The sequence below is a fragment of the Maniola hyperantus genome, unplaced genomic scaffold, assembly GCF_902806685.2.
Source record: "Maniola hyperantus unplaced genomic scaffold, iAphHyp1.2, whole genome shotgun sequence".
Classification (NCBI taxonomy): domain Eukaryota; kingdom Metazoa; phylum Arthropoda; class Insecta; order Lepidoptera; family Nymphalidae; genus Maniola; species Maniola hyperantus.
The window spans coordinates 117,113-130,810 of NW_027189029.1; the positions used below are offsets into that span (position 1 = coordinate 117,113).

Below are 13,698 nucleotides of genomic sequence, written 5' to 3' on the forward strand. Positions count from 1 at the left end.
TATTTCTATTTATGAAATCTTTATCAAAGGCTATTAAATCTAAGTTATTTACATAGTAAAATCTTAACAAATCCTATCATAACTATGCTACTGTTAAACTATTAATTGTCAATCAATACACACACTAGGCACTATATCGTCCCGCACATCCTCCCGCCGTGCGATTATGTCGCATTGTCTGTCGGTGCGGGCGCGTCGTCCGTCGATACAGGCAGGACCACCAGCTTCCTAACCGGCCGTCTCAGCACTGCGCCTTTGGTCCGGATGTCCACTGCGCGCACGACGTTGTCTGGTCCTGGATACGTTGCGATGACTCTGCCTCGGATCCACACGTTTCGGGGCAGGTTGGCGTCGACGACTTGCACCAGGTCGTTGCTCTGGATCGCTGGACCTCGTCCATGCGGCTCCCGCCGGTTTTGGAGTTCCGGCAGGTACTCCTTCACCCAGCGCGTCCAGAAGATGTCGGCCAATCGCTGCGAAGCTCGCCACGTAGATCTGGAGACCGCATCCTCTTCGTCGAATGTACCTGGCAGCGGTACACGTCCTGGACCTCCCAGCAGGAAATGGTTCGGTGTCAGCGCTTCTGGATCATCTGGACTGACTGAGACGTGAGTCAGTGGTCTGCTGTTGACTGTATATTCCACTTCGGCCAGCAGGGTGGAGAGGACCTCTTCTGTAGGATGGCGTTCGTGGAGTGTTGCTGTCAGCGCCGTCTTCACGGAGCGCACCAGTCGCTCCCAAGCTCCGCCCATGAACGGCGCCCCGGGTGGAATGTAGCGCCAGGAGATTGTCTTCTTGGCTGCTTCCTCTGCTGTTGCTTCGTCGAGTGCTTGACGGAGCTCCTTGTCTGCTGCTTTCAGGTTGCTACCGTTATCTGACCAGACTTCAGTTGGAGTCCCTCGTTTCGCCATCATTCTCCTCAGTGCCATCACCGCCGAGTCTGCGCTGAGTGAGCCGGCGATTTCAAGGTGTATGGCCCTCATGGTCAGGCAGGTGAAGATGGCCACCCATCTCTTCTGTCTTGTTCGGCCGACGGTCACGGAGAGAGGCCCGAAGTAGTCTACCCCGGTGAATGTGAAGGGACGTCTGTGATGAGCTAGGCGGCATCCTGGCAGGTCTCCAGTCCTGGGGTATGGTGGCTTCTGAGTCTTCATTCGGCAGAAAAGGCAGCGTCGTATGACCATTCTTGTTACAGGTGTCAGGCGTAGCACCCAGTACTGCTGTCGGCACTCGTTCACTGTCGTCTCGACGCCGGCGTGGTGAAGCTGCTGATGCACTGCATTCACCCAGAGTCTGATTGTCGAGTGGTCACCGTCGAGCACCATTGGACTCTTCAGATGTTCTGTTATGCCTTCTGTTGCTTGAATTCGGCTTCTCAGTCTGATGGTGTTGTTGACGTACTCGACGCTCAGCTGGTGTAGGCGGCTCTCCTTGTTCAGTGTCTTGCTATTGTTCAAGACTTCTATTTCTTCTCCGAAGGAGTCCTCTTGAGATGAGCGCATCAGGAGTTCTTCGGCTCTTCGGAGATGTTCTGCAGTGACTGGGAGAAACTTCCTGCTGGACGATGCTGTTGTCTTCACTGTTTGTTTCTGTTTCGTCGCAGGCTTGTTCGTCTTCTTCCAGTTTGGGTCCTTTTCTGTGTTCTTTCTTGTCCTTCTGTAGTTGACACTCTGTTTGGTGGCTCTACAGAGTTCGATGAACTGCAGAACTCGAGCTGTGGTGTACCGGAGTCTGTCCCAGTTTGAGAAGCGGGACACCTCAGGTAAGGCTTGTGAAAGCTTCGGCTTGCTTCTGTCTATGACATGGTGTATTCTCTCTTCGCCAGAAGGTTCTTCTTTTTCTGTAGACACTTCGACGGGCCATTGGTCTTCTGCCTCGTAGAGAAAGTCGGGTCCCTTGTACCAGCGGTGCTTCTCGTCGAATGATGTTGGCACGTCTCGCGTAGCGTCGTCTGCTACGTTCAGCTTCGTTGGCACCCAGCGCCATTCGTTGACTTTGGAAGACTCTTCTATTGCAGCCAGGCGATGTGCTACGTAGGGCTTGTATGAGCGTGCTCCTGTTCGGATCCAGGTGAGTACGGTCTTGCTGTCTGTCCAGAATACCTTGCAGTCTGGTTTTCTCTCGTGCTCTTCTATGACTGTTTCGGCGAGTCTTGTACCCATCACTGCTGCCTGGAGCTCCAACCTCGGGATGGACGTCAACTTCAGCGGCGCAACCTTCGCTTTGGCCATGATGAGCGATAGGCTGACTTCACCCTCCGGTGTCACTGTCCTCCAGAAGACGACTGCTGAGTAGGCTGCTTCGCTTGCATCGGTGAACACGTGTAGCTGGATTGAAGTGGCGTCGTTGTACTGGAGGTAACGCCTTGGGATTGCCACGCTGCTGAGGTTCTTCAGATGATTCATCCAGTCTTGCCACTGCTCAGCCAGGTCTTCATCTATTTCGTCATCCCACGACGTGCCTCTTCGCCATACTTCTTGCAGCAGCTGTTTCGCTCTTATGGTGACAGGTGATGCGAGCCCGAGCGGATCGAAGAGTGACATGACCACTCGCAGCGCTTCTCTCTTCGTCGGTGTCTTCCCACTGATGAGTGTTGGTGCGACGCGTGCCAAGTTGAGGTTGAAGGTGAGTTCGTCTGTGTTGAGCTTCCAAATGACACCCAGCACCCTTTCTGTCTTCTCTTCTGGCTTGTAGAGTTCCATGTCTTCTGTTGGTTCAACTTCGCCCAGTGCTTCTAACAGTTGAGGCGAGTTCGACTTCCATTGTTTCAACTCAAAGCTGGCCTTTGAGTGCACTTCGCGTACTGACTTCGTGATGCGCACTGCTTCTTCGAGGTTTCTGAAGCTGTCCAAGTAGTCGTCCACGTAGTGCTTCTGTATGATGGCAGCTGCGGCTTCAGGGTGAGCTTCTTTGTGCTGTTCAGCATTCAAGTTCTTGATGTAGATTGCTGTAGATGGAGAACTTGATGCACCGAAGATCAACGAAGTCATTCTATATTCTTCAGGTGGTTGGCTGTCTCTTCGTTCCCCTCGCCACAGATAGCGCAGTGCGTCCCTGTCTTCAGCTCGCAGCTTGACTTGCATGAACATCTCCTTGATATCCGCTGTGACTGCTACTGCGTGTTGCCGGAATCGCATGATGACGCCAGGCAACGACTGCAGGAGATCAGGTCCTTTGAGTAGCATGTCGTTGAGAGCTACTCCTTTTGTTTTCGCTGCTGCGTCGTGTACCACTCGGAGCTTCTCAGGCTTCATCGGGTTGATCACTGCGAAATGTGGCAGGTACCATGTCTTGCCAGCAGTCTTCTGTTTCGGAGCGAGTTCAGCATATCCTTTTGAGATGAGAGCTTCCATCTGTTCTGTGTACTTCTGTTTCAGCTTGGGGTCTCGATCGATCTTCTTTTCTATGTTGTGAAGTCGCTTCAGTGAGTTGTTGTAGTTGTCCGGGAACGTAACATCTTCTTTGCGCCAGAGAAGTCCTGTTTCATATCTTCCATCTTCCTGTTTGGTAGTGGTCTTCTCCAGGATACGAAGTGCTTGTTCTTCCGGATCTGTCTTCGGTTTCTTCGGCTGTATGCAGAGTGCGTCCATCTCGAAATACTGCTTAACGAGGCTGTCCAGGTCGTCTTCTGTTCCCTCTGTGACGTGTGATACGAAATCGATGCTACGTCCGGCGGCGCGGCTCTGGCTGCCGTGTAGCACCCACCCCAGCGGTGTGAGAGAGGCTACTGGTTGATTGCTATTTCCTCTTCTCACTTCTGTTGTCAGCAGGAGGTGCCAATTATCTTGACCGATCAGGACTCGAGGCTTGATGTCTGCATATACGAGGTAGTCGCGGATGTCTGCCAGGTGTGTGCAGCCGTCCACCAACTCTCTTGAAACCCGTTGTGATGACACTTGAAGGTTCTTCACTGTTCGTGCTTGTATACGTTCTTCATGATTGTTGAGACCTCTCAGCTTGATGTTCACTCTTCTTGAGGCTGACTCTGATGTCTTCATGTCGTTGATAGTTTCTATCTTCAAGGGATCGATGGGTCCTGTTGCTCCGATGAGTTCGGCTATGCTGTTGTCTATTAATGTCACTGTTGACCCGTCGTCCATCAAGGCGAATGTGTTGAGAGCTCCTTTGGGCCCCTCAACTTGCACTGGAATAATCTTCAGATAGGATTGTTTCTTCTGTATAGTCCACGCCGAGTTGATAATTTCTGTGATTTCGACGCCTTCTTTCTTCTCCGGTGCCTTGGTGTAGTGCAGCATCTTGTGGTGAAAGTATTTGCAGCTGTTGACGCCACACGCCTTGACCCGGCAGTTGTGTGTTCTGTTTCTGTACCGAAGACATCGAAAACATAGGCGTTTGGACTTGGCTATGTCCCATCTTCCGTTTGCATCCGCATTCTTAAATTGTTCACAATCGCTTTCCCCGTGCTCTCCTTCACAGATGGCGCACTTGGGTGTATACTGTTTTTCTGTTACGTTGTGAATTTTCTGCGGTCTTCTCTGTTGCGTGGCAGGCGCATGTGATGTATGTGGTGCCACTTGTTCAGGAAGCGCGTACGGCCCGCAGAGCTCCGCTTCTCTCTTGAGGAACTTCTCCATCTTCATCAGTTCCGGATCTTCTTTCGGCTGTAGCACTGCGAAGTCGTAGTATCTATAGCGCAGCGTAGGTGTGAGCTTGTCCACGACTGTCTTCGAAACCTCCGGGTTGAACATGTAGTTCACGCAGCTGAGTGTCTTCAGAGTCGCGACCACATTGGAGACCTTTGTCGAGAAGATGCAGATGTCGCGCGGTGACTCGGTAAGGCGCGGCAATCCACGTAGAGCTTCTATCTCCATCATAGCGATGGATTCTGGTCTTCCGAATCTGGATTCCAATGTCTTCATTACTTCTGTTGGGTGCGCGCTGGTGATGAGAAGACCTTCAACTGCTTCTTTCGCTCTTCCCTTCAAGTTTCTTCTTAGACGATTTGTGTTTTCTATTGTGGTGAACATGCTTTCTGTTTCGTAATATGCGGCGCGGAACGGTAGCCATTCCTGATGTGATCCTCCGAAGATGGGTAGCTCGATAAACTTTGGCCGTCGTGCTGCTTTGACGGCGAGCGTGATGGCTTCGGCGAGTTCTGTTAGACCCGGTTGCACTCCCGCCGGTGACTGAAGTGGATTCTGGTGCTTCTGTTGTCCCGTGCTGTTGACCACTGGTTCTATAGGGTAGTGTGGCTCGCTGGTGATCGCTAGCGCGGGGCGTGGGGGCTGTGACTCCAACCAGTTGCCCACTCGTTCGCTCGTCTCGGCTCCGGAGTGGATGGATGCACCATCATCTTCTATTTCATCTTCTGTTTCTTCAGCTTCCATGGCGGTGATGCGGGCAGCGGCTAGTTCGACCTGAAGACGTAGCAGTTCTTCCTTGGCCTTCGCTATTCTATGCGCCTTGCTGCGGCTGTGGGTCGACCCCTCCCCCTTCTTGCTAGGGGGGAGTGGTACTTCTTGCGGCTTGACAGTCCTCCTCCTCTTCTGGATGGCCGACGCTTCTCTAGCCTGGCTACGCCCCTGTTCTATAGCAGAGGCCTCCACGGCAGCGGGGGGCCCCAACTGTGTCGCATCGGCGGGCAGTGCCAACGCGACGGTGGTGGGCGCAGACATCTGTGAGGCGGCGGCGGTTGCAGTCATCTCTCTGACTGACGCGGAGGAAGGCACGGCGGACGTCGATGTCTCGGAGGATGGCACGGCCGTCGACCTGGATGTCGCGGAGGTGTCTGTTGCCGCCCTCGACGCCGTTCGCTCCGACACTGTAGTTTCTGTTGCGGTGGTGGTAGCAGTATCCTCTGATGCGGCCGGAGACTCTTCTTCTGTTGAAGCCTTGCGGTTCTTGAGCTCCTGCCGTGTCACTGGCATATTTTCCGAATTCGATGAATATTCTTCAATTTTTCCGATTTTCCAACGGATCCGGTTCGAAGGACCATTCAATGTGCGCTTCTGCACATCTCACTATGCTGGATTGGTTGGAATTCTTCAGGAAAACACTTGTTGAAGTTCTTTATTCCTTAGGTACTGCTACCGCTAGGTCTGGAGGAGAACTGTGCCGGCATACAAAACCGGGCCAGTATTTATTTGAAAATCCCATAAAAAAGGTAGACCATCTGATTGGCTGGCCAATCAGAGGATCTTTACATTGACCAATCAGGAGAGAGCAAGCTCGAGAGGTGTGGCCTACTCAGAGGGGTCTTTTCGACTCTGGGCTATACCGTAGTGAGAGCCGCGCCTCTCGCTCTATAATTATTCCTATCCCTTTCTACAACTATCTCGCTCTATCACTGTTGCTATCTCTATCTACGCTATTTCTCCCGCTCTAAACTATTGCTTTCTCTGTCTATTTCTATTTATGAAATCTTTATCAAAGGCTATTAAATCTAAGTTATTTACATAGTAAAATCTTAACAAATCCTATCATAACTATGCTACTGTTAAACTATTAATTGTCAATCAATACACACACTAGGCACTATATCGTCTCGCACAACATTAACGATTTGAACAGTTTAAAATATAACACCTACTGGCCCATTACAAAGTGATAAAATAAATATTGCACTCACTTTAGCAGTCTGCAAATCTTCAGCCTTGGGCGGGCCTCGTCGGTAGATCTCGATGTAGTCTTGACTTCGATGCGACTTTATTTCTGAACCGGTCTTGTAGCGTGGATTGGGCCGGGATAACCCTGGACACCTCTGCAACTGGGCCGGGGACACACTGGACACCTCCTGGTCGTGGCCGGGATAACCCTGGACGCACAGCGATGGCCGAGTTGACGATGGACTGATGATTCTCGTATTTTGAGCAGCTGTAGTTATGAAGCTGGTATTATTGGTCTTGCGCCGAAATGATTTTCTTAAATAATTTGCTTGCCGTTTTTCCTTGATTTCACTTGAAGTATTTTACTAAATTGGTCCGAATGGCTTGGTCGCCATGAAGTATGTTGAGACCGTAGGTAATAATAAAATGCGGCAACCGTAAAAGATGTTTACTCAGAACCGGCTTATGATCTACAAAACTTATGGGCTAACAATACCAATAAAGAAATCTTACATACTATTGTCTTAATCGTATTGCTTAACTACCTAACCTACATAATTTTGCATCACCTCTCTTTCAATCCGATGTGCAGGCAACCTAATTCGATATATTGAGGAGTTGCATTTTTATGTTACTTAAACTGACAATTCGTACATATTACAACTCCCCTGAAAATGTATGCGGTTACCCCTCCCCTTAAAAGAAAAAAAATGTTTAGACGCTGGAATTGAAAAAAAGATGATTCACAAATGTGACAAATTATAATTAACACACATACAACCATATTTTTTTTTTTTTTTTTTTTAATCACTAATTCTAAACAGTTTTGTATTATTCTTATGTACTAAATACTCTTTTCCATGTTTAATGATTTTTACATTTGGTGCAACTTCTTCTATCACTTCGTAAGGGCCTTTATACACGCTATCTAACTTATCTCCTAAAAATTCTTAATTAAAACTAAATTACCTAAATTACCTGTTTATAGGTTATAGGGTTACATTTCTTGTCGTACTGGTGTTTTTTTAATAATTTACTTTGGATTAAACTCTCTCTAGCATCATGTTGTGCTTTTTGGAGCCTAAATTTCATTTCTAACGGGTAACTATCGTAGTTATACAGAGGGTCGATACCACTCTCTAAATTATTCGGTAGAGAGCATTGTTTACCAAAAACTAATTCAAAAGGTGTGTATTTCGTTTCGGTGTGCACTGTAGTATTGAAGCTAAAACACCAATAGGGTAACCAACTACTCCAATTGGGTTTATTCTTCTCGCATTGAATTCTAAGGTATGCACCAAGATTTTTGTGTGTATTTTCTAAACTGCCTATTGTTTCATGATGGTATGATGTTGAATTTAATTTTTGAATATGCAGTAATTCACATACTTCTCTCATCGTGGATGATAAAAATTCAGACCCCTGGTCAGAAATGATCTCTAGTGGCTTCCCAAATCTTAGAATAAAGTTATTGACGAAGGCTTTTGCTACGCTTTCCGTGTCCTTGCGTTGTAGCGGGTAAGCTTCTACGAATTTTGATAAGTCACACTGCAGGGTAAGTATATACCTATAGTCATCGTCGTCTCGCGGCAAAGGACCCATAATATCCATACTTACACGCTCAAAGGCACTATTGGCCGTTGAAGTTATAACTAAAGGTTCTCTAACCTGTCTGTTTGCATATTTTCGTAACTTGCATTGTTTGCATTCGTTAACGTACTGAGCAACATCTTTTGACATGCCTGTCCAAAAATAATGTTTTTTGATATTATTTAACATCCTATTAATTCCAGCATGACCACTAGTCGGTAATAAATGAAAATCATTTAGAATAACTCTCTTTTCGTCTTTATCTGTAATTCTATTCACTTCTTTGCAAATCAATAAACGCGGCGCGGACACTCCTAAATATTTAAAATTACTTGCAAGTAATTTTATATCAGCTCCATTATACTTATTTCTCATAAGAAGTATTTCGTTAATATTCAACTTTTTACATAATAATTCTAGGTCTCTCACTAACACCTGCGGGGTAGATAATGATCGAGAGTCTAGATAAATAGTGGATTTTGGAGCAACAAATGCGCAATTTTTCGCGTCTGAAAGAATAACATCTTTTTTGTTTATCAAGTCACGAGAAATATTTTCCGTGATTATTATTTCTCTAATATTATTAGTTTTCTTTAAAACTTCCACAGCCGACGGTTGTATTAACCTTTGACCTGCAGTAACATTGGTTGTCATAGCCGGGCTTATATTATTTAACTTATTTAACTTACGAGTTTGCGCGCGAGTCAGAACTGATACTACTTGTTCTTTTAATAATTCTAAGTCATTAGATGACATTGTTATTCTACTCAATGCATCCGCCGCGGCGTTTTCTTTACCTGGCACGTATTCAACTTCAAAATCATACTCCTCTAAGTAAAGTCTGAATTTCGTTAGTCGACTTGAAGGGTCTTTCAATCCAAAAAGATAGACAAGTGGGCGATGGTCTGTAAATATTTTAAACTTCCTGCCATACAAGTATGGACGGAAATGTCTTACTGTCCAAACAATTGCTAACAATTCTAAGTCAATAATTGGGTATCTAGTTTCCGCTGGTTTTAAGTTGCGACTAGCATACGCTACTACTTGTCCATTAGTATTTGATAATACCGCGCCTAATCCTATTTTTGATGCATCTGTTTGCAATCTAAAAACGTTGTTATCGGAAAAGTCTGGGTATGACAATAAGGGTGGTTGAATAAGTACATTTTTTAATTTCTGGAAAGAATTCTCACAGTCTATGGTCCATGAAAATACAGAATTTTTCTTGCACAGCTTATTTAATGGAAAACTTATTTTGGAAAACTGTGGAATAAATCGTCGGTAATAATTTGCGAAGGCAATGAAGCGTTTTACATCATCGGCATTTTTGGGGGTGGGATAGTTAAGTAAGGCATCTATTTTACTTGAATCGGGTAAAATACCCTCTGATGTTATCTTGTGTCCTAGATAAACTATTTCTTTGCGTAAAAATTCACACTTCAAAGGGTTAAGTTTAAGGTTTACTTTTCTCAACCTTTCTAATACTGACATGAGATTTCTACCATGATCAGAAATAGACTTTCCAATGACAACTACGTCATCCAAGTATAAAAATGCTTGGCTATAGTTAATACCAGACATTGCTATAGTCATCAATCTCGAGAAAACACTAGGGGAAGTCTTAAGACCCATTGGGCATCTTTTCATCTGATACATTTTATCTGTTGTAAAAGCTGTGTAGCCCCGTGAATTTTCATCTAGTGACAGTTGATACATTTTGTCTACATTGAAAGCTGTATATTTTCTACTTTTTTCATTAAGATTCAATTGGTAGTAACTTTGGGAAAGATCTAATTTGGAATAGTAAATATTGCCTGAAAGTGCGTCAAGAATATCTGTAATATTTGGGAGTGGGAACTTGTCGTCAGCGATTCTATTATTAAGCTGCCTGTAGTCGACAACAAGTCCCCACTTCTTTTCATTACACCTATCAGCTGCTTTTTTTGGTACAAGGAGGACTGGACTAGACCACTCAGATGTAGATTCCTCTATGATATCATTATCTAACATTTCCTGTATTTGTTTTTGGACCTCCGACTTTAATGCATGCGGAATTCTGTAAGGCTTAACATACACTGGAGTAGCGTTGTCTTTAAGAGTTATAGTGTGTTCCATTAAATTTGTGACCGATAATTTGTCACCTGGTAGATGAAAAACGTCTGCATACTTCGCGCAAATTTGCTTAAAATGCAGATTTTCTTCCGGATTTAAATACTTTAAATCGAAAAGATTAAATAGGGTTTTTACTCTATTTGCAGAAATTTTTTCCTCACTAAAAGCGCATAAATCAAATTCTTGTTAATCATATATTTTCATATTCGAAAAATCAATTTCAATATCTTCATCCTTCAGGGTGTTTAACACCCTGAGAGGAATTAAACCCTCCTTCGGTTTAGATATAACACCGGCTACAAATACACCTTTCATAATCTCATCCGCTAAAGTTACACAATCGCCACTACAAGTACTACTTATGTATTTGATAGTCTCACACCGGGCTGGAATTGTATGCTTATTACAATTTCTTGACTCATTTAAACTAATCGATACATTATTATTGTTTAAACTTAATTCCAAGACATTTTTCCTATAATTTATAATAGCATTATATGTTTTGAAAAAAATTTCGCCTAGTATTCCATCAAAAGAACACCCTATATTCCTAAAAACATAGAATTTACAACTGAAAATAGCGTCTCTACACTGTAAATTTAAGTAGCCGTGACCTTCTGATACTAACTTGCCACTTATTCCTTTAATTGTTATTCTATCCTGCACTATTTTGTTCAATAGATAGCTATACATTGCTAGCCATTCATATTTAATAACACATAGACTTGCCCCGCTATCTATTAATAAATTCACAGTAGAATTAATTCCTACCCCAAGAGTGACGCTACTGCAATTATTATAGCTATAAAAATAAAATGTCTATCATGTTCGTTAGGAACAAAAAAAATTATCTTCTGGTTGCGGATTTACATTATCATTTTCAGCAGTATTGTTTTCATCCACCTGTTCTGCAATTTGCACTCGAGACAATTGGCTCGAATTTCCTGCTGACGCGAAATCACGCGCGTGTCGTTGACCGCGCGATGACATTGTTAAGTGTGAGTTATTAATATTTCGATTAGAAAAATTTCTATGGAACTGATTACTATTTCGATACCTCTGAAATTGATTATTATAAGAATCCTGACCTGGGTTGGGATATCTATTGTAACGCGTGTTGTTAAAACCTCTACGATTTCCACGATTATAATAATTTTTTGTTCGATGTCCTACAGTCATGACGTCATAAGTTTGTTGGGATTGTAATTGCTCATCAATTGCAGTTCTGATAGCCTCCGGCAACGAGTCAAACTGCCGAGAGGTGATAATAGTGCTGAGCCTAGTATCCGACAACCCATCCGCAAAGCGTTTTATCGCTATCTTTTCATTAATTGGCCTTAGTATCTGGAAATTGTCGTCGTTTCCGTCTGCTTGCGCTAACGTAAGATTTACAAAAAGTTCCTCGAGCTCAGTACCGAAAGACTCGATTGTTTTGTTGCCTTGATTTGTCCGTAATAGCTGTGTATGCAAGGCAACAGCAGATTTTTTTTGTATAAGAAACTTTTTCATATCCGCAATTAAGTCATCTGTAGAAGCGTACGACGATTTTAATCTTAGTTTACCGCTCGCGGAAAGCCTAGTTTTTAAGACAAATTCTATGAGGGTGGGTTTACTTACTTCGGAAATCATGGAACTGTAGAGTTTTATGGCGTCTTGGCCTGTCATCACAGGTAACAAGGCGATAGCTGTTTTTATGTCAAATGAAGCCATTGCGATTTTTGATCTCTCTGTGTTTGATTTTGGTCTAAATGTAACTAAGCTTTCTATATCCCGGTAAAAGGACTCTATTTCCTCAAAGACTAGATTATTTACTATTTTATCGGATGTGCTAATTGTTAACTTTTGTTTTTCTAACTCAAAGCAAATTTTAAGGCTCTGTTGATATATTGATTCTGCTTCTTGAAATTTTTTGTAAGCTAATTCTGTGTTTCTTTTCGTTCCTAATTTAACAACATACTCCTTTAAATATTTTAATTTTCCATGTAATACATTTAATTCGGTAGTCATTTAATTTATAAGCTTAATTCCTAATTTCTCTTCAGTTTTTCTTGTGAAATAAAATAAGTAAGATTATTAATATACATTAACGATTTGAACAGTTTAAAATATAACACCTACTGGCCCATTACAAAGTGATAAAATAAATATTGCACTCACTTTAGCAGTCTGCAAACTTCAGCCTTGGGCGGGCCTCGTCGGTAGATCTCGATGTAGTTTTGACTTCGATGCGACTTTATTTCTGAACCGGTCTTGTAGCGTGGATTGGGCCGGGATAACCCTGGACACCTCTGCAACTGGGCCGGGGACACACTGGACACCTCCTGGTCGTGGCCGGGATAACCCTGGACGCACAGCGATGGCCGAGTTGACGATGGACTGATGATTCTCGTATTTTGAGCAGCTGTAGTTATGAAGCTGGTATTATTGGTCTTGCGCCGAAATGATTTTCTTAAATAATTTGCTTGCCGTTTTTCCTTGATTTCACTTGAAGTATTTTACTAAATTGGTCCGAATGGCTTGGTCGCCATGAAGTATGTTGAGACCGTAGGTAATAATAAAATGCGGCAACCGTAAAAGATGTTTACTCAGAGCCGGCTTATGATCTACAAAACTTATGGGCTAACAATACCAATTAAGAAATCTTACATACTATTGTCTTAATCGTATTGCTTAACTACCTAACCTACATAATTTTGCATCACCTCTCTTTCAATCCGATGTGCAGGCAACCTAATTCGATATATTGAGGAGTTGCATTTTTATGTTACTTAAACTGACAATTCGTACATATTACAATCGATGTTCAACATTTTTTTCTGGTCTTGTAACGCATGTGCCGCTGCCATGAACACCTGTGAACAATTTAACTTGGATTTGGTATAGGTAAATACAACTATTGAGATGTCCTCTCAAATTAAACTTGCGCGGGATACAGGTCACGTCTTGTACCTATTCCCTCTAAAAAGTGAAACAATAATAATATGCATAGGCTCTGCAGTAATATTTTAATCAGAGCGTCGTCCCCAGCGTCCTGCGAAAGAAAATCCAAAATTAAAATTTTCAAAAAAATTTCACTTACCAAATTTTTCGGCAAAATTTATACCCCAAATTTTCGTAGTTTTCCTGTCTTTTCCGACTCGGACGGTGCCCGCGCGTGAGGACCGTGCGCCTGACCGCTTTTCCGCCATTTTCCGCGCGGAAAACGCGGAAAATCGTGCGCCGATCTCAGCATAGACATCTGTACCGAGGTGATATAGCAAAGCAAAATTTTGTCATACAAACTTCATAGATTTGCTTAAAAAGAAACTGCATAAATCCTGCGTCGTTGTCCCGGTTCTTCGAATTTTCACGTGAAAATCTCTCAGGGCGTTGCTTTCCACCGGCCCCAGCGTCCTGCGAAATAAAATGCAAAATTAAAATTTTCAAAAAA

At 43.8% G+C, this 13,698-nt stretch overlaps 1 protein-coding gene across 1 annotated transcript; it reads right to left on the reverse strand.

Moving 5' to 3' along the window:
• Positions 1-164: 164 nt before the first annotated feature.
• LOC117996057 (uncharacterized) lies at positions 165-12,297 on the reverse strand. The gene is made up of 3 exons (XM_069509247.1): positions 11,442-12,297; positions 6,590-6,775; positions 165-5,870 (listed from the first exon to the last, which is right to left on the reverse strand). Exons 1-3 carry the CDS (start codon positions 12,273-12,275, stop codon positions 165-167), a joined length of 6,726 nt encoding a protein of 2,241 aa, XP_069365348.1. The 5' UTR covers positions 12,276-12,297.
• Positions 12,298-13,698: the final 1,401 nt, after the last annotated feature.